At 40.4% G+C, this 22,203-nt stretch overlaps 1 protein-coding gene across 2 annotated transcripts in view; it reads left to right on the top strand.

The window, feature by feature from the left end:
- The first annotated feature begins 1,122 nt into the window (after positions 1-1,122).
- Positions 1,123-22,203, top strand: part of LOC126457233 (ribonuclease P protein subunit p30) — a 78,463-nt gene continuing 57,382 nt past the window's right edge. The window contains exons 1-3 of one of the 2 annotated variants that reach the window (XM_050093363.1): positions 1,123-1,311; positions 17,383-17,522; positions 18,875-18,949. In XM_050093363.1, the coding sequence (XP_049949320.1) occupies positions 1,218-1,311; positions 17,383-17,522; positions 18,875-18,949 (309 nt within the window). In that variant the 5' untranslated portion in view covers positions 1,123-1,217. The remainder of the gene's footprint in view (positions 1,312-17,382; positions 17,523-18,874; positions 18,950-22,203) is intronic. The other variant, XM_050093362.1, reaches the window with a different exon arrangement.

Below are 22,203 nucleotides of genomic sequence, written 5' to 3'. Positions count from 1 at the left end.
AACTATCATCGTAATATTCACTCCTCTCTCTCCAGAAGTCATGCTACCAATCTGCTTGGTGCCTTTCTCACAATAACTTTTGGTGGAATTAGAGTTGAATTTCCAGTTTGATCAAGATTTTAAATTTTGCTTGGTGGAAAATGAGTCCTTGACATAACAGTTAAAAAATTCGGAAACATTTGCATAACTGAAGACCTTAGTTCGAGACAAGCTTGTTGCTGCTGGTTTTCTTAACGAAAGGGAATGAAACCTCTAAACCACATTAAACCTCCTGATTTGTTTTTATCCCATGCATCTGGAATACTTACATCATTGGCTACAGCATTATCATAAGCAAGTTTCAATGCTTTCCTTTTGTCAGTCCATAATTCAGTCTTGCTGCTTGCTTGAAGTATTCCACTGGTTCCATTTCTTGTTGTTCTGAAAACACTATTTTTTACATCGTTTCTGGATACAAATTCAAATCTGTCTTCTTCATTGCCCAGCATAGTTAAAAAATGTCTTGTCAAGGCAGTTCTTGAATGTCCACACTTCTTTGCTGCAGATCTAACCTTAGTTTTATTGGATAAAACATACTTTACAGCTTGAGAGAGTGCATCACTGTCCACCTTTTTCCTGGTTTTTCGAGTTTTATTGGTGGCATTTTCCTATAAATAAAGTAAACAAATAGGAGATCGAAACAAAAATATTTAAAACATCATGTTGTACCTTGGGCCATGGACCAACGTACAACAGGTGCTGTGGCCCATGGTACAAAAACCAGCATCTTGCTGACCAGGATCCTTTGCTGTGTTTCTCTGCACCCTGGAACTCTGTTCTCAGTGCCACTCTTATTTGCCCCACCCTGTATTTTCAATTTCCAATTACAAGCAATTCATCCTAGACGCAAGACGCACTAGTTCAACAATCTACCGCCATGAACAAGACTGTAGAGTGTAGCGTGTCATCACAGCCGTGAGGAAATAGAATGTACTGTACAGGGAACAGTAATCTCTATATATAAGCGTGATAGCGGCAAAATATGTTTATCTGCTATTTGGCTAAGAAATAGTTACAAGTGATGATATCATGACTTGCATAGGCTGTGTTGCATAGAGCAGCGAGATCTTTGTGCGTAGTGTTGGCAACACCGTTTGGGAGCGAAATTTTGTTTGTATACAGTCACCATGTGTCACATGTGCTTGGTGAATATACAGCCGTGAATAAAGAAGACAAAAATGAACAACTACAAAGCATTCTATGATTTAAATATCGCCATAAACGAACAAGAGGTGACAAGATTACGTGACATCTGCGATACACTTGTGACTTGTAAGTTTACTTCTTATAAATTATAACATGTAAACAAATGTTGTCCAGTTGATAATCTGTTTCAGACAATACTGTGTTTGTAATTTGACGTACTTTTTTTAGACGGTTGCTTGAAACAGAATACTCATCCCGTTTCCTAAGGAGAACAGGTTAGTCCTGTCTTAGCTTGGCTAAAACAAAACCCGAGATGCCCATTGCTGTACCTAGCGCGAGTTCTAGTAGGGCCCAAACGAGAATAATGATAATAATAAACCAAAAGAATGTTGGCGTTAGCTGACTTTATAGTACATATGTAACAGTCAGTTCTGCTAAATAGAAAAAAAGTCCTGTTTCAGTATGGGTTTAGCGAAAACACATCGTGCATTATAGCTATACACAGCTGGCTAAATCAAATTAGCAGGAGGCCATCGGTATTTCCTACTGCAGAGAATTGCTTGGGCTTAAGGTCTAGACATAGTTTCAGTGTGTCTTCTTTTCTCTAATGCAGAAGCAGAGTGTTGCTTCTAGCAAAACCACAAGGAAACAGTCAAATACCGAATGAATCACAAGTTTCAAAAGTGTGCAATAACGATTTCGCATTAAGACTCTACTGTATTACTTTAACGTAATTAATAATTCATATGTATGAAAGTCGTAATTAGAAACTGTATACTATAATGAAATTCTGAACGTCCATTTGTGTCGGTTTCAGAGGTTTATTATTTCAGGCATGATGAAAATACAGTACTCAGCAAAACTGTTTTCATTGTAAATCTCACGTAATAGTTGTATGTTTTGTGGTTAAAAGAGTATCTTGGCAATTTCATCAGGAGAAGGTCATAATAACTGGAACCAAGGGATGTATTTCCTGTCATGCAATTTACTGTGGTTTACAGAGTATGGTAGTAGATGTAGGAGGAGCAAAAATGAATGTGTTTTTCTTGTCCTTGTGGTGGTCTTCAGCCCGAAGACTTGTTTGACGCAGGTCTCCTCAGTAGTCTGTCTTCTGCAAGCACCTTCATTTCTACATAACTAATGCAGCCTACATCTGCTTGAACCTTCTTGCTGTATTCAAGAATTGGTTTTTCGCTAGAGGAGGAGATGGACAGAGAGAAGGGGGGCATAGAGAAAAATGACAGTGAGAGAGAGGATCGAAGACGAGATGGACAGTGAGTGGGAGGAGGGAAGGAGGTGGACAGAGAAACGGGGAAAGAGGAAATTGACAGAGAGAGAGGGTGGAAGTGGAGATGGACAGAAAGGGGGTGGGGTATGAACATGGTCATAGAGAGGGATGAAGTGAATATGCTTGTAGACAGCAGGGAGATGGTCGTTTAGAGGGGAAAGTGGTGATAGAGAGATGGGGGAGGAGGAGATGTCTGTAATACATGTATTATTGTAAGAAGCTATGATTCAATGGTGACTGATGTTAGTATTGAATCCATAATTTTTGGGGTTCATAGACTTACTGGTGACAGTCACAGTGATGTTTCAGTACAAGATTTGACTGTAGGGGGTGGCAAGACAGTGACATATCGGCATAACTGTGTAATATGTGAAGGAATTTCTACCAGTTTCACTTACTGTTGGGAAAAATTTACTATGACGGTAGCACCTCTATAGCTTCCTATGCTGAGGGTTTGGAGTGAAAAGGCATAACATAAAACCATAACTCAGGAATGTCTGAACCAGTTTCCCCAAATTTTGTGTATACACAGGACATTATTTGCATAAAAACTCTGTGGGAGTAAGATGGTCCTACCACAACCAGGGGTGGATGTGACATGTGGGAATGTCGAAAAACTACCTGCTAGTATTTTGTTCCTTGGAATTAGTTGACTCGGAACACATTGAAAGTATGAAGTTCAATCTGTCTCTCATTTGTGTTGTTCAGTACAGCAACCACATCATATGGTGGAGCCAAAGATCCTGTTGCATGGTTCAATACCACAAATGCATTTAATGTCCTCTCTAGAGTTGCTTGATATACAACAGCGGAGAATCTGGCAGTTGCCAGTGATAGTCTTTTTTTCTCAAAACTACAATCAGTTGCTAGCAGAATTACAAGTATCCTCAGAATTCAGATGTAACTAAAGGGTTAATTTTTGCTAAATGTATAACGATGCAAGTACCTTCTGCATGATGCGTCACTGTCAGGTAACATAGCTTGGTGAAACTTGGACCATACATAGAAAAAACTGCTATGGTATAGAACAGAAGGTAACTGATGGAATACGCTATGAGATGAATGGAAATGACACTTCTATTCAGAGGCAATAATTATACTGAAGTTTCCACAATTTATTATGGGCCCCTGAATTCTACAAAAGATGAGATAGGATGTGTCATCATGATGGATAGCAGCGCGTGCTCTGCGACATGCTTACTACGAGATTGTGGTAGGGTGTTTAATTCCTACACCAGTGGAGTTGAGTACTGCTGAATGTTTGTCTTTGTTTGTGGACATGCTGCAATATTATGTCTCCCCAACGTGTCCCACAAGTGCTCAATGAGATTTAAGTCTGGGGGATGGGCAGGCCAGTCCGTTTGTTGAATATCCTCTTCTTCTAAGAACGTCTCCACCTGCACAGTTCAATGTGATCAGACATTGTCTTCCATAAAAATGAAGTTGGGGCCAAATACACTCTTGCCTGTGCACATGGGAAGGAGTACAGTGTCACACTAATGTTGACTGGTGAGTGTACCGTGTTCAGAGATTTGGAGGGCAGTATGCCCTTGCAATTTTTATTTTGTGAAGATCCATTCAAAGACTGCAATTTTGCAGGTTTTACCAAGCTTCTCTTGAGCTGTATTATCTGACAGTAATGAGCAGAGAGACCAAGATCTTTTATAAAAACTATACACTTTTCCTCCATCAATACCTGTAATTACATGGTATAAGGTTGATGCTGAACTTTATGATACTGTATTCATACCATTCCAAAAATGTTTAGAATGTTTAGGAACTTATAACTAATTTCACCCTCAATGCTGATATTGATATTCATTTCCAAGATTTAAGTTAAGTTGTTGCAGAAAGTGTTCATATTACCACTAGGTGAATGTACACACACAAAATGATTAACTTTTTAAGGATGCCTAGCTCATTAATTGAACGGCTGATAGCGCAAAATGTTTATCAGCACAAATTGCTATCAGAATTTCTTTAGCATTAAAATATGTGCCGCTTTTGATGTAAATACACGATCCCTCACCTTTCAACTTAGTCTTGCAGTAGCATCTTGCTGTTTCATAGAAGGACAAGACTGTGTACAGTATTTCAGTGTCTCTTGCTTCAGTGCTGCCTAATATATACTACTATGCTGTTCAGAGACTATTATTCAGTTTCAGGCTAGTGTACTTTATTTTTAATAGACAGCATATTTTGATGGAGAATAGGTAATTTACTTATTTACTATGGTGGCCACACAAACTGCAGTCAGTCTTTGGTCTTGCCAATCAGTCTTTTCCATTTCTTCGGTCATGTATTCTTCTACAGCTAGTCCCATCATACTCATATCCTGTGTAATCCTATCAATCTATCTTGCCCTGGTCTGTTACCTTTGATTTTCTCTTCCACCATCTGCCTGGTGATTTGGCCTTCTCGCTGAATTATGTGGCCCTATCATTTCAGTCTCCTCTCAGTAATCACTGCAACAATATCCAGTGATTTATACAACTCCTGTAGGTCACTGTTTTTGCTTTTTCTCTGGTTGTCTGTATCCTTTACTGGTCCAAAAATATATGTCTGAGCAGCAATCTCAGATATCAACAATTGTTATTCTTTGTTCTGGGTCGGAGTCCAGGTCTCTCCTGCATTTAGGACCACAGGTCGTATTACAGTCCTGTGCATCCTAATCTTTGTGGACCTCAGTGTAATCAAAGACTTCAATAACTTTCTGAGTGTAAATATTGACCTACTTAATGGTTGAGTTCTTACCATTATTTCCTGGTCTGTCTTATTCCTTCAACTTTGTATTGCCCAAGAGATTAGAACTCTTTCACACTTTAAGAGACTTTATCATCCACATCTGAAGCTTTGTTATTGTTTTCTCTGCTTGCTGTGAGGTATTGAATCTTATCCATATTCATCTTCATGTCTGCTCTCATTGCCTCTTCCATGAACACTCTTACCATCTGAACCAGATCTTGCTCATTCTGTGCTATTAATATTACATGATTCACGTAGGTTGAACTTCTCAAACAGCTTTTCATTCACTTTCAGTATGCATGTTGTCTCTTGAACACAAGCTTGTGCTAGTTTCATTAGTTATCTTGGAACTTGCACCTTTTTCAGCTTTTGCTATATTGCTTGCGTGCTTTTTGGAAGTCCACAAAAAGGCAGTGAATATCTGTGCAAAATTCCCGGCTCATTGATAACACTTGCCTCATTATATGCAGTTGCTCAATGTTTGACTTTTCCTTCTGTAAACCTTGCTTTTTGGAATTCAAATATATCCTCAACTATGGTGTTAGCTATCCTAACAGCAGCAGTATCTTATAAGCTGTACATAGGAAGTAAATTCATCTGAAGTTGTTGCATTCCTGCAGAATAGATAATTATGAGTGAATTTTTGTTGTTTTTGGCTGTGTGATTTCTGTTTCTCTCATAACTGGCGAGTGTGCACTCCAGTGTGGTACATATACATCTACATACACACTCCGTAAGCCACCGTATTTCATACTCCCACAATATCTTGAGGCACCTCTCCCCAATTCTGGTAGCTGGAACCTGTTACCTCTTAAATATGGCAAACAACGTGAATCTAAGCAATAAACAGTCAGATGCATATTTCCTCTGGTAGACAGTGAGTGTACTACTGGAATGGTGTAGTTTTATGCTGAGATAAAAATGAGCACTAGAATTCTTCTAAAAATTAATCATTAATATTAATTAACTGAACAAAACACTTCTTTCCTTGTTTCATAAAACTTTATTGTTTTGTATAACCTAGATTTCTGGTTTTAAATCCATTTTACAGTACAAAAATGTTACCAAAGCTGGTAACAAACAAAGATAAAAACCTGTCAACTTCTTAATTTATCACTTCTAGTTTTAAACCATAAAAGTTATCTCTGTAATATGTACAGTTTAAATACAAATAAGAAAATACACAGTAAATGCAACTGTCATGAATGAGCACCGGTGACTATGCAGACACATGGGCAGAAGCAGTCTAGTAACAGGCAAGTCTATCATAACAATCACTGAGCAGTCATAATCGACAAGTACAGCATTCAAAGAATGCGAATGATGCAAGAGAGTCCAGGCCACATTGCTGGCTTGCAGTTGTCCCCACTCAGCCAACGGTAGTGCTAGGAATTAGTGAAGCAGATGCTCTAATTTCATGTAATGGTTATTGTGTATGTGGACACACTGTCACAACTCTCCACCCTTAGGAGAACTGGCACCACAGTTATCAGTGGAAAAAAGTGGGAGGCCAAACAGATAGGGCTTACACCACAGATGCACTACCATTGAAAGTTGAGAGTAGGCTCAATGTGGCTGGTGGCCACATCTTGAGATCAACCCTACAGCTCCTCAAATGATGGCACCTCATACCACCTGGCTCCTGGAATGAAGAGATGCTTATGAGTGGACTGCCCACCAGCGTCTGCTGTGGCTGTGGGTGTGATGGGTTAGTGCCCACCGAGGGCACTGCCCTCAGAGGGTTCACTGCTCTGTGATGGTTTTGTGCTTGGCTACCATGGGGCTCCAGTCTTTGCAGCATCTTTTCCCTTCCGTGCTGCATGTCTAGCCTTTGCTATTCCCTTTCCCCTCCCTTGGGGAACCTGTCTGGGATGTTTATGGAAGTGTGTTCTGCATATTCAGTCGCCAATATCAGAACAGTCTCTCCACTGTCTTTCGTTCCTTCTTTCTTTTTTTCCTTCCCCTTTCCTATTCTTACTCTGCATTGGCGTTTGAGGTTCCTCTTTTTCTTCTTCCTCCCTGGTCGCTCCTGAAGGGCAGCCCCTGTGTCTGACGTGTAGCAGGTGACTGAGTAACACGTAATTCCCAGCCCTGGGTTGACAGGTAGGATTCGCACGTATCCCCTGGTAAAGGCCAGGCTGAGAGAGGGGTGATTGCCTGAGCTGCTACCTTCCTAAATTGCCGATTCTTCCCTTTGTCAGGTGTTTGGGATGTGTGACCTGAGGTGCGAACAATCACTAAGGTGGTTGAGCATCCTTATGAAGGTGACCACCAGTTGGAAGGAGTGTACCATTGGAGATGCTAGCAGTCGCAGGGGATTTTCTCACAATGAGCCAATCATCTTTTTCACCATCAGTGTCTACCAAACGTAACCGGAAGGAAGCTAACTATTCGAAGACCCTCCCAGCTGCACCATGGTTCCTTGTGCTTTCACACACTGAAGACAGTCAATTCTTTGCTACGATAAATCTGTTATTATACAGAAAGGTGTTGATGCAATGGCTGGCCCTGTGAAATCCTGCTGTCATTAATGAAATGGCACTTTGCTCTTGGAGACTACGTCTGATTCTCAAGCACAACTACTTGCAGCTTTCCACATCCGCAGCTATTCTGTTAGTGTCAAGGCCCATTGCACGCTGAATTCTTCCCGTGGTGTTATTTACACTAGGCTGCTTGGTGGTCTGACTGAGGCAGAAATCCAAATGTACCTCTCTGATCAGGGTGCCATTGCAGTCCATTGAGTGCCATTGCAGTCCATCGGGTGATGAAAAAAGTAGATGCATCCTTAATGCTGACATGCCCTCTTTTTCTCACTTTTCATAGAGTAGTGCTTCCATTAAAGATCAAAGCAAGCCATGAAGTTATTGCAGTATGACCGTAACTTCCGAAACCAATGCACCGCTACTAGTGTCATGAGGGTGATTGTCTGCCTCCTCCTCCCCGCTGTATCAACTGCAACAGCGACTGTGCTGCCGCCTCCTGAGATTGTCCTGTGTATCTGGATGAGCAGGATATACAAGAGATCTGGGTGAAGCAAAAAGTACCTTACCCAGTCAGTCACATTTTGTTGGCTGATCTCAAACCCTGCATTTTACCATCTGGTGCCTACAGTACTGTTATTGCTTGCTGCATATTGCTCCACAAATGACATGGCCACGCAGACGTGCGACCTCAAATTTAGCACTGCAGTTGTGAAATCACCCAGTGTCGTGGTAGCATCCCGGTCTCCCCCTCCAACTGTGCAACAAGCCACAAACTTTCACCTCACGGGGTGAAGTCACCTGCTTCACAACCGGTAGGCTGGAAAGGACAGAAGAAATACTCCCGCAAAGACTTTCTACGTCCCTCCAGCCAACAAACATCTGAGTCTTCCTCCGCCAACTGGAAAGGCTCAAAGAAGTTCAACAAAGGCAAACGGTCTTTTCCTTCACTGACTCGGAGATCCTCTTTGACAGTGTTGCCACCTGATACCCTTGCCCAGCCGTCCTCTGTGTCACCGGCGTGCACCACCAACCATTTCATTCTTTCTTTATTTTATTTACACATCAAGTTCCGTAGGACCAAATTGAGGAGCAAATCTCCAAGACTATGGAATGTGTCAGTACATGAAATTACAAGATAAAAGTAATAACAGATAAAAATAAAACGTTTATGAACCTGTGAAAAGTTAAGCCATAAGTTTACGTAAATGCAATCAACAATACAACAAGAATCACCTTAATTTTTCAAGCAACTCCTCGACAGAATAGAAGAAATGATGCATGAGGAAACTCTTCTGTTTCAATTTGAAAGCACATGGATTGCTGCTAATATTTATGAATTCTAGTGGTAGCTTATTGAAAATGGATGCAGCAGTATACTCCCACACCTTTCTGCACAAGAGTTAAGGAAGTGCAATTCAAATGCAGGTTTGATTTCTGCTGAGTATTAACTGAGTGAAAGCTGAATATTCTTTGGAATAAGCTAATATTGTTAACAAGAAATGAGAGTAAGGAGTTTATATATTGAGAGGACAATGTCAAAATACCCAGACTCGTGAACAGGGGTTGACAATAGGTTCGTGAACTTACACCACCTATTCCCTGAACCGCCTGTTTCTGAGCCAAAAATATCCTTACAGAATGGGAAGAGTTACCCCAAAATATAATACCATATGACATAAGCAAATGAAAATAAGCAAAATAGACTAATTTTCGCGTTGAACGATCACTCACTTCTGATATCGTTTGAATAGTAAAAATGGCAGCATTACTTTGAACATGATCCTGAATGTGGGTTTTCCATGACAGCTTACAATCTGAACACCTAGAAATTTTAACTATTCAGTTTTACTAATCATATGCCCATTCTCAAGTCTCACAATTTACTAACCACTGCACCACCTTGGCTCTGTGCAGTGGCCCATGTTCACCTTGGACTTCATTTGCTTCCTAAAAACACAACTCCAGCCTCACTCTATTGCCATAAGTTCCTCAACCTTTGCATGGAACTTTGCTGTAGTATCTTTGTGTACACTGATGGCTGTCAGGCTGATTGTGGTGTCTGGTGTGCCTTCGTCATTGGTACCAACGTTTTTCGATATCGGCTTCCAGACCACTGCTCAGTATTTACAGCAGAGCTCTTCAACCTGTATCAGGCCACACAGTACATCCGGTGACCCAGGCTTTTCGCTTGCGTTATCTGCTCTGGCTCTCTCAGTGGCACCGAGCGAGGTGGCGCAGTGGTTAGACACTGGACTCGCGTTTGGGAGGATGACGGTTCAATCCCGCGTCCGACCATCTTGATTTAGGTTTTCCATGATTTTCCTAAATCACTCCAGGCAAATGCCGGGATGGTTCCTCTGAAAGGGCACGGCCGACTTCCTTCCCCATCCTTTCCTAATCCGATGAGACCGATGACCTTGCTTTCTGGTTCCCTCCCCAAACAACCCTCTCTCAGTGGCCTTCAGAGCCTCAGTGTACTGTATGTTGTTCATCCATCAGTGCAATGCATCCAGGAGAGCTGTTGCTTGCTCACTTTCGAAGGAGCCGTTATGATGTTTATGTGGGTTCTTGTTCATGACAGTCTGATGGGAAACGAGGCTGCTGGCACTGTTCCCAATACTGCAGTCCTCGGCCTGCTAGTTCTTCCATTCCTTCCAATGATTTCTGTGTTGCCACTGTCAACAGATAGTGTCACCTTGGCATCACCACTCGTCCTCCATTCATGGGAACAAGCTCCAGGCTATTAAACCTCTTAACATCAGCTTGGACAACTTCCTCTTGCGCCCTCTCACTGCAAGGTCCATTTTAGCTAGGTTGCGTATCGGGCACTGTCTTTGTAGCCATCCCCATTTCTTAACTGGTGCCCCCTCTACATTATGTGCTCATTACCCTCTACCTCTGACGGTTTGCCATTTCCTGACAAAAACAGCTTTTTTTAACCACTTGTGTTCACATTTATGTTTGCCGTCTGATTATTGGCTGTTTGAGTGAACGACAAACGGGTTGTCAACCACGTTTTACTTTTTATTTGTAGTAACAATGTGGCGAAGGACATTTAATCTTTGTGGCATATTTGATGGACCTTTCTCCAGTCACTGTTTATAGCTGTCTTTCCTTCCGTCAATTGGTGTTCGTGTGTAGTCTTTTTTAACTCCTGGTTTTCTTTGTGTTTTGTGGTTCTGACATGGCCTCATCTGACCCTAGTTGTTTTTACGTCCTAAAACAAAACAAAACCAAAGGCACTGCTGGATCTGATGGTGGGAGAGTGACTCGCTACTGGTGTCCAAAGTGAACTTCGCTGCTGCACCTCACTCGCACCATCGACCTTCCAGGCTGCCAATTGAGGCTGCCTGGGGTCTATTGTGAAAGGCATAAGTGCACATCGGCATGGGACTGCATTGTCCAGGGCTTTTGCCACGCAGCAGTGCGGTCTTGTAGGTGCTGACAAACAGAGTCATTACTGGGTCTACTGACGAATCTGCCAAGCACTTTATTTAACTGCATTTAAAGGTGCACACAATACTCTCTGCCTCATCGTTTGATTGTGCATGAAGTGGTGTGGACATGCAATACCATTTCTGGCACAGAAATCTTGAAACAATGCTGATGTGAACTGTGGCTATTTGAGACACAGTCATCTGGGGCAACCTTTCAGTCACAAAGACGTGGGTGAGACCCTACACTGTAGCTATCATGGTGGAGAAACAAATCTGCACAGTGTATGGATAATTGGACAATGTATCGACCACCATCAACCACGTGGTGACAGAAGGGTCTCGCAAAGCCAACGTGAATTTGGTTCCACTGCTGATGTTGTGTGGACCATAGAGGAAAAGTTCGTGGTGGCGCCACCTGCTGTTCAGCACACTATTTGTTCTCGCAGATGATCCTCTCAATAGCTCAGTTGATGCCAGACCAATAGACAAAATGCAGTACGAGAACCTTCATCTGGGTCATGACCTAGTGGCCATGGTGTAAGAGAACAAGGATACGACCCTGCAGGACTGAAAGCTTGATGACCTGCGGTTCATCCAAATTGGTGCCAAGGAGGAGAGTGTTGTTGACTACTGCCAGCCGATGACAGAGGAGAAAATAAGTACAGAACAGACCTGGCTCATTTGCAGGCAGGCACATGGGACAACCATTGCACATGAAATCGACCATCTGTTGCAGCTCAGGATCTTGCTGAGTGGCCTGCACAGTGCAATGGACCATCATTAGAAGTATATGCACTGTGTGCTGTAAGTGAGCATTGATATAGAGATTGACAATTTCAGCTTTGGTGATGGCTGGGTCAGATCCCATGAGTAGGTGTGTCAGCGCAGCATACTGTGCTATGGATCTCTCATAGTGCTATGCACTCACTCAGAAACAAAGCCCAACGCTGGAGATGTTGCATGATCCTGTCGGAAAGTCGTGAAGGGGGCCCAGACAGTGCCACAGATGGCCTATGGTTGGTGTGAGAATAATTGTGTACAGTGGCTCTCAGTGTTTTGGAGGCACACTCAAGAAATTGCTCAGAGCCATCAGTATTTGTGAGCTAATGCCACTTCACCCTTTATTGGCAAGTATTCGTTGCTGGGATGAGTGTCAACCTGGTGTAAAGGTGCCAAGTCATGGCAGCGACTTTGTGTGGGTGAATGCTCTATCACAGGCTGCTAACAAAATGAAAGGAACATCATTTTTTCACAACTTGTTCAACCGATAATTATGTCTGCCTTATTAGTGAGAAATTTTGAATAATATATTATTCTGTCCTGAAATTAACAAACTTTCTTTATGTTCTGCTGTTCCTATGTAGTGCTTTGTAGGTTTCACACTGTTCTTCAAAAGAAGATGTCTCAAATATATAATTTCTGTCTAAAAATCTTTAATTTTCTCAGATTGCACTTCGCCTTTGCAATTTAGTGAAGGGAATGTAGAGGTTAACTAGATGTTCCTGCCATGAGGAATCTGTGACACTGATATCAACAAGATAGTTTGCACATCATGGAAAACCTCACATTAACTGGTCTAAAAATCTCAAAAAAATGGTGGGAGTGCTTACAATGTCGAACAGCAGGTGCATAAAATGGTACAACCCAAAGGGATTGTTAATGGCTACAATTTGTTGAGATGGAGACCCCAGCTGAAGCTGCAGGTACAGTTCTGCTGAGTAAATTTTAGGAAACACTCGTTGCCCACCAGTTGTTTGAGTATTTCTCCCAGACAGAGAATGGGTTTTTTATCATCTACAGATGTTAGTGGTGGACTTAAAATCCCTGCAGAAATTAATGCACTGTAGACTTTCAGATAACTACCAGAGGCATAGCCCACTGGCTGGAGGGAATAGGTTCAGTGATAGCCGGATCATACTACCTGACCAATTCCTTCTTAACTGCCAGTGGCAGAGCAAATGGAATTTGCCAAGCTTACAAAATTTGGGAACGACCATTGGTTTAAGGGTGATGTGCTCCTTATAGTCTTTTGCAGCACAAAATCACAGTGAAAAAGATGACCAAACTCATGGTGGTGGTTGTTGTAATGCCTGGAATGAGAGGGAGTCAGATAGGAGATGCGCTGCATCCTGAATTTGAAAACAAAGTGCTTTGAACACATTGCGACCAAAAATGTTTGTGGTGTCGCACTTTTGACAGGCAAAAATGTGACTGCCCCCTTTTGAAATGCTGATACTTAACACACATTTTGAAGTGGCCATGAATAGAAATTGGCTGATCACCATGACCAACCAAATGGCAGTTGGTGGAGGAAAGAGAAGGGTGACCCCAGCAGTGGTAGTTTTCAAGATTGATGAGATACACACAGGCCTTGGTATCAATCTGGAAATGGAATGGCTATTGCTGAAATTGCAGTTTAATTTAAATCTTGCTGGAAATGCTGAGGCCTCCTGGCTGAGCATCTGCATTACACTATGAACCTCTAGGAAATTTGCATCCAAGGACTGGCCACACAGGTAGTCATGACAGAGACACCGCATGGCCTTATTTATGGCAGGCTGTGCAGTGTGCACATTTATGTGACTATGGGTGTGTGCTTGGAAGCAATCAAGACATGATGGGGAACTGTGGTGGAAAGAGCCATATTCGAAGGGTGAATGATGTGACCATGAAGAAAATGAAGAGAGTGTCAGTGGATTATACCATTGCTACAGATCCCAATGCCCCACCACTACTCCCACTACATCCTAAAGCTGTTCAGTCACAGCCTGTGACACTGAATGATAGTCAGGACCTCCTTGACTGTGGCATCTTCAAATGCAATGCCTCCTGAGGCACCTCTCTGTCCAGAGCCGAATAGACAGCAACATTGTGAATCAGAGAGCTTGCATAGAACTGATGACAATGAGCACAGATAAACTTTCATTTCTGACTTAGCTCTCGGAGGTCGGCTACCCATACCTGACACGATTGACCAGGTTTCTGTCGTTGGTGAACATCTCTGTAGGAAATCACAGCATGGTTTTGCTTAAGATAATAGTCATTGAGAAACTTGTGCATTTGAGAAAATGACAATGTTACAGGGTCCTTTAACAGAAAAAGTTTCAGAAGAAAATGAACATTTTGGGCTCGATCCAAGACAAGAAAAAGCATTTTTATAAAGTCAGGTCCACTACCAGAAATGCTGCATAATTCTACTGCAACCACAGTAAGTACATGTCCCCCTCTTCCTTCATCTCTTGGAACAGTGGAAAATCTGGGAGTGCAGGTTGGTGTGCCACGAGTGTGTGCAGAAGATCACAGTACCCTGTGAAGTCATAAACAACTTATGAAGAAGTCTGATTGCTGTTGTTGCATTTCGAGCTGCTGCTGCTGCTGTTGTAACAACGGAATCAACACCAGATCCATTGTGCTTGCAGAACAAAAAAGGAAACAGATTGATCTTGCCAAAAGCTGTAGAAATCTACAGTTTTACTGCAAATAAAAGCACTCAGTAAATATAATTGTTATGTTCAAACACTGGCGGTGACACAGACAGGTGGACAGAAACAACTGGAAAAGGCCAAATCCAGTAACAAGCAAATCTGTCATAACAATCGATTAACAGTTCTAACCTTAAAGTGCAACCTTCATGGAGCGTGAATGATGGAAGAGACTGCGGGCCATGCTGCTAACATGCAGCTGTCCCCACTTGTTCTGCAGTGATGCTGGCAGCAAGGAAAGTAGGAGCTCTCATTTCGTTCTCTCACCAATGGCATCAAATGTGAACACTGAAAGTGATGTGGTGCTGGTTAAGTGAACATGTCATCACACTCTCTGTTGGCTATTTTGACACAGTTACATTTGTATAGTAATATCTTATGACATCCATTAGGGTAATATTATTCCAACTACAACTAAACATACATTGCAATAACACTAAGAACACAAAACCCCATATTTGCGTGATTACCTGTTTATGAATCAAGGCACCAAGGTTCCACTCCTACATAGAAGGTGCAACATAATCTAAAAGGGGTAAATAATTGAGCTGAGTCTACTGATTCAGTAGTAAATGTGAGGATGAACATACCTGTTTTTAATTTCTGATATTTCTCGTTGAGTGTGCTTTGCACCCTTTCCCTTTGTGTGACTTGTACATCAATTACATAAATTACATATTTGTAATCATGGTGTAAGCAGTGTTCAGAAAAGGATGAATCTGCCTTCTTTAATCTCCATTGTGTATTGTGTTCTTTGAGCCTAGTAGAGATTGACCACTCAGTCTGACTTCTATAACAGGTTTGCCACTCCTGGCATATGATCTTATACATCTCACTTGATGACAAGGTGTTTCTCTTTTGAACTGAAGAAACATCTACCTGTGTCTGTGGGACAGAAATTTTACCTATGAAAGGCAAATTGCATAATTCAGAGAACATAATTGAAGCTGAATGTCAAAGACACTAGATCCTTTGCTGCACATTGCTCAAATCATGAAGACAATTATGTAACAGATGTAGAGGGGAAGCTCACTCACTTAGAAAGAAAAAAAAGATAAGTGCATCCCCACATTTACTACTGAATGAGCATACTCAGTTTAATTATCCCTGTGCTAATAACTCCATTGTATTGTATGTTTAGTCTTAATGACAGTAAATATTATTCCAATGGATGTCATAAGGCTTTAAAATGCAAATGTAACTCTGACAAATGGTCAGTAGAGATAACTTTTACAGTTTACCTTGAAAAGCAATAGTCTGAGAAGTGATGTGTTTATCTTCACTTAGTTGACATCTTTGGGAACAGTTTTGTACTGGAAAGTGGGCTTACAATCCGAAACCAAAGTCATACGAAGATAATAAAGTTTTGTGAACCAGGGAAAAAGTGTTTCATGTAGTTAATACAAAATACACTGTCTCTCCATGAACTCATGTTAAATCAGTTTAAAAATTCAACAATAGTTGTGACATGACTGTACTTCTCATAGTACCTCAAAACCATGTGCTAACTGATGGAAACGCCTCTCTGTTGTCCTTTCCTTATAGTCAGATCATGGCATATGCACAGAGGCAAATACGGGGGAAGGGTAAGGAGAGCTGTGGTGCTACAGTCCACCTCTCCCAATGTCCGCAAGTTACATCTGTGTCTTTTTAACATAAATAAAAAAAATTCTTTTTTGCAGCATAGCTTCCAGGCTTCACAGTCTCGATAATTTTCTCACTGTTGTAGTTGTTATTGTAATAGATTAAGAAAATGCCTTCATTTACTTACGAGAATTTGGAAATGATACAAAAGCTCTATGACCCCCCGCCCCCTGCCCCCCCCCCCCCCACCCCCCCTGTCCTTCCATATACACAATAAAGTTCGAGATTTGATTCTATATATTGTGTAAGTCCTAACAAAACCAGCTTGCATATACTGCTGTATTGAGATAAACAAATCACAACTAATTGTTGATTTGTTTTAGCAACCATTCCCTCGACTGTTGTTTTGATTATGGAATGACATGACAAACCCAAGTTTTGCTTAAGAACTTGTCTCCCTTATCACTGTCTCGGGTAAGAAATGTTAAGGCACTCCCAAGTCGCTTCATTTTGTGAACATCTGTAAGCATTTTTGTAAACCAACAGGGACACAATTCGTAAAAATTTAAGTGATTTGTGACAATTTTAAGAAAAAGAGTTTCTGAAATTTGTGGAAAGTCATCACGAGTATTCTTATTGTGAAAAGTCTGTTTTTCATGTATTTTCTTATTCATTTTCTCAACCAAACCATCATTGACAACAGAAGGCTGGCCACTCTGTGCTTCATCATGAACATTGGTTCATTGATCATTGAATTGTCTTGCCCATGTTTTCACCATCAGTCATTAAATTTTTACCATAAATCTCCACACGTTGATGATAAATTTTCAGCTGGCAAAACTGTGACACTAATGCTATGGTGGTGGTAGAACGAAGTGGCATGTACTTTCTGGACAGATCTTGTAAAAGTGTACAAACTACTATTAAGCTCTGGGGCTGAAAATCCTCTTTAAAAAAAGCAGGTGAAAGAATGGCAGAAACATCATACTAAAGTGTGACAAAGCAGAAGGTAGTGCAAAATAAAGTTTAGATGTGACATGTCAATATGCAAAACTGAAATAATAATAAAACATCTTGGGAATGCAAAGGAGTAATTTTAAATTACATCAACAACATAATCTACGTCTTGTGTTCTTTTGGTCTTAATTTTTTAAAAGTGTTATTGTGGCTTATTTCAGATGGCTACAAGACTGTAGCTCTCAATTATGAAATCGAAGATCTAGGCAGTGACACAAAGAAGAAGAAAAAGAAGAAAGGAGAAATACGTGAAGTTACCGATATTGTACCAGAGCCGCTAGAAATAAGTGCACTTGTTAAGGTATTGTTGAAGACATTCAAAGATAATTTGTCCAATTCTTGCATTGTTATTTGTGGAGTCTGTCATAGGACTCCCATCTGCTCAGCACATTACCTTACATTAGTCACATTCCACATCTTGGAGATGTTGAAATATGTCAAGGTTGTACGATTTATTTAAGAGAAATGAAGTGACATTGCATAAGATTACACGAAATATAATTGTATTGTAATACTAATTACTAAATAAACTAAAACATGAATTTTACTAAATCCTTTGAAGATACTCTTCAGTGGAGTAGAAGGGGTTACTCGACAAAAAGGTCTTTGTTCAGTTGTAAACTCCACCACATTACCCATAGTTTATTTAATATACTCTTTGAGGTTGTTGAATACATGTGTGCCTACTTACCTGATTCCTTTTTATACTAATGTTACACCCTTGAAGTATTTGTGGAGGTTTAGTGCTTTTAGTGTTATATGCATGCTTTACTATATTTTGATCAAAGAGGAATAGTTGTGGAAATTAGTGAGTACATGTGTGTGAAACAGTTGGCAAAATGCCAAGGTTACTGAAAACTTCCTGCTGGATGTTCTGCAATTAAGATCAGATATAATTCTTGTAATGTGCTTCTGTATTCTGAAAATACTATCCGTCTAAGTTGAATGCATCATTCCTGCTATGTGTAAGAATCATGCATACTTTTTAATGATGGATTGTATGTAATACATGCTGTTACTGAAAAGCAAATTGTAGATATCAGTGCAACTAAAATCTGTACAGAGAAGTGTAATCATGTGTTTCATTAGGCCGCAATTAGTAATTTTTCTTGTTGTTTCTAGGAAACTACTCATGAAGCAACAACATGCAAATATGAAATGGAAAACATATGTTTTGACTGCAATCATATTTGCAGAGCAGATATAGAGATACCAGCAATGCTATATTGTTTAGCCAAAGTTTATGTTAAACTTTGATGGTGAAAAAGAATGTATGCGATATCTTTGAGTTGTCTTGTTCATAGTTTTAATTTGTCGAAAAGATTCATTTCCATGTCTTTTGGATTGGAACTAACTTTTCATTCTGAATGTCTCAGAGTTCACATATAATTGACACATGTTGAGGTTACATGTGGTTTAAACGTAATAATTTGCAATTCCCTTTTGTGAGCAACAGTTCTGACTTCACGTTTTCTGATGTCTGCTGTGAAAGCATGAAAACATTTTGATATGAACTGAAGAACTCAATTTTTATAGGTTAAAATTTCTTTATCTATTGGATTTGTGTATCTTACATGCTAAATATTAGTTAGAACAGTGAATGACTGTAGCTATCATTTTCTGTGTGCACAATAAAGAAATTCTTTGTTTCAGGAATTTGGTGACAAATTGACCTTAGTACACAGGCTGACATTTCCATTTTCTGATCAGCAACAATTTCACATGCTGGTATGTGTACAGTATTCCTTGCTTTGTGAAAATATTTTAGTAACATCCTTCCTGGTAATCAAAGAGTCATAATCTAATGATACATGACTGTTAAACATTCTAAAAACAAAACTTCATTAGCATCACACTTTACTCTGTTGTCATGAATTTTCAAAGTCTGAAATACATGGCAGTGATTTACAAGTCTTGTTCCACTTTAGTATAAAGGATCTTAACTGTTTCCGATTATTTAGAAAACTGTAATAGCAGGAGAACTGCATCAAACTAGTCTATGAACTGAAGACCACACCAACAATAAGAGTAAGAACACTTATCTGATCCCTCCATATATAGTTTTTAAATTATAATTTCATATACAGCAGATAGAAATTATTTGAGGTAAATTATTTCAGCCACACTTTCACTATTAAATAATTGTATCTTTATCAAGAGGAAAGTTCTAGCTCAATGGAAATAATTTAAGAGTGAAGGAGAGAACTTACCAAATAATGGAGGCATTGAACCGTCTGACATGCACAGAAAAAGAATGAAAAGATGGATCCTTTAATGAGCCAAAGCATGCATAAAGTCGTGTTCACCCTCCTGCCCCTCACACATACTCACACACTAGTGCTGCTACACTGAAGAGCCAAAGAAATTGGTACCCCTGCCTAATATCATGAAGGGCCCTGTGAGGACACAGGAGTGCCACAACACGACATGGCATGGAATCTACTAGTTGGAGTGCTGTAGGGAATTGACACCATGAATCCTGCAGGGCTGTCCATAAATCCATAAGGGTATGAGGGGGTGGAGATCCCTTCTGAACAGCATGTTGCAAGGCATCCCAGATATGCTCAATAACGTTCATTTCTGTAGAGTGTGGTGTCCAGCAGAAGTGTTTAAACTCAGAAGAGTGTTCCTGGAGCTACTCTGTAGCAATTCTGGATGTGCGGGGTGTTGCATTGCCTTGCTGGAATTGCCCAAGTCTGTGAGAATGCACAATGGACATAAATGGATGCAGGTGATCAGACAGGATGCTTAAATACTTGTCAGCTGTCAGAGTAAATTCCAGACATATCAGGGGGCCCATGTCACTCCAACTGCACATGTCCCACACCATTATAAAGCCTCCGCCCCATTACAGAGCCTCCACCAGCTTGAACTGCCCCTGCTGACTTGCAGGGTTTGTTGTTGTCTCCAAACCCGTACACGTCCGTCTGCTCGATACAATCTGAAACGAGACTTGTCTGATCAGGCAACATGTTTCCCAGTCATCATCAGTCCAATGTCACTGTTGACAGGCTGAGGCGAGGTGTAAAGCTATGTGTCGTGCAGTCATCGAGGGTACACAAGTGGGCCTTCAGCTCCGAAAGACCATATCGATGAAGTTCCATTGTATGGTTCACACACGACACTTGTTGATGGCCCAGCACTGAAATCCGCAACAATTTGTGGAAGTGTTGCACTTCTGTGATGTTGAACAGTTCTCTTCAGTCATCTTTGGTCCTGTTCTTGCTCGATCTTTTCCTGACCACAGAAATGTTGGAGATTTTATGTTTTACCAGATTCATGATATTCAGGGGGCACTCATGAAATGATCATACGGGAAAATCCCCACTTCATCGCTACCTCTGAGATGCTGTGTCCCATTGCTCATGCGCTGACTATAACGCCACATTCAAACTCACTTAAATCTTGATAAACTGCCATTGTAGCAGCAGTAACCGATTTAACAACTGCACCAGACACTTGTTATCTTACATAGGCATTGCCGACTGCAGCGCCATATTTTGCCTGTTCAGATATCTCTGTATTTGAATATGCATGCCTATACCAGTTTCTTTGGCGCTTCAGTGTATATTGTGCCAGCTGAACATACAATCCTGTGTGTGCGTGTGCATGTGCATGTGAGCACGCGCAAGTTCGCGCGCTTGTGGGGGACGGGGGAGGGAGTATTTTGTTATAGAAGTACTGCTCTTCAGTACAAAGAGTCCTAAAGGATGGATTAATTTCAGCAGTGTGAAATTCAGCATCGGATTCATTAAGTAAACATTTATGCACATTTCAACTATGCCAGTGTTACTTAATGTAGTTGGCTAAAGGTGGTCACTGTGTTGTTACAGTTAGAAAACTAGAAAAGTGAAGCAGCCAACAACTGAAGGTCAGACTGAAACTCATGGTGCTTCACTAAATATGTATTAATACTTCCTTTCTTCTGATCAGAGGAACTACCTCGTCCAACCTGTTACAGGAGAATCTATAATTGAGTGTGTGTTTCAAAATACAGTCTAACATCTACACTAATGACATGTATTGTTATAGAAGTAGTTACTGTTTGACAGCTGTAGTGATATTAGTGCTCCAAGTGGTGAGAAGTGTGGCTGTTTGTTTCATATTTTTTCTAGTTAATGAATGAAATAGTAATTACATTTTCTGCTCCTAAATTTTAGTCTAATACAAAGAGACTCAAATGACCATAAAACAATTGTAAGCAAAGCTACAATTTATGAAACTAATAACTTAAGCTGCAGTGTAGATGAAATGGCTTTTTTTGTGAAATTGAAAAAATTTCTTACTCCACTGGAGCCGAGACAGTGTAGTAAACTTATTGTTTCACATTTATGAAGTATTGTAATGTACTTCCATGTATAAAAAGGGGTGAGACACTATTTGTCATTTCATTCTGTTTTGTAATAATTAGAACAATGGTTGCCAAAAATAAACCTTACATCATTATTATTGTTCTATGTGACATGAGTTACTTCAAGTTAATGGTGGAAGTATGCCGTAAAATTATTATGAAATGCTGATTACATTATGCCTCAAAATTATTGTAACAGGTGGATTACATTGTCACTGGGAAGGTACCCAGGTAACAAATTATAATGAAATGGAAGTGTTGAACAAAAAGCTATATTAAACAAATGTTCATGAGTGCCTTATTAAAAGCATAATGGTTATTCGCATAGAAAGCAGTGCTGAAATTAGCTTTTTGGAAAAAAAAACCCATTGCATATGTAGGAAGTTGAACCCCCAGTCAAAGACAAATGCCATAGTAAGAGCATAAACTTACATGAATTAGTAAATTTGCAATATATGATTCCAGTAATAAACAAGTGGCATACAAATAATGAAAAGATGTAGGTAAGAACTAATTTCTTCAGTTGGTGTCGGTGAATGAAAGTGGGTGTGAAGGCCAAAGCGATATCATATTTGTAATAGCAAAGTACTCCATTTGAAAGAGAGAGAACTACAATAAACCTTAAATTATT

Source organism: Schistocerca serialis, chromosome 2, assembly GCF_023864345.2.
Source record: "Schistocerca serialis cubense isolate TAMUIC-IGC-003099 chromosome 2, iqSchSeri2.2, whole genome shotgun sequence".
In the NCBI taxonomy this organism is placed as follows: Eukaryota; Metazoa; Arthropoda; class Insecta; order Orthoptera; family Acrididae; genus Schistocerca; species Schistocerca serialis.
The sequence above is the reverse complement of the archived record's forward strand: the minus strand, read 5'-3'. Positions and strand labels throughout refer to the sequence as shown.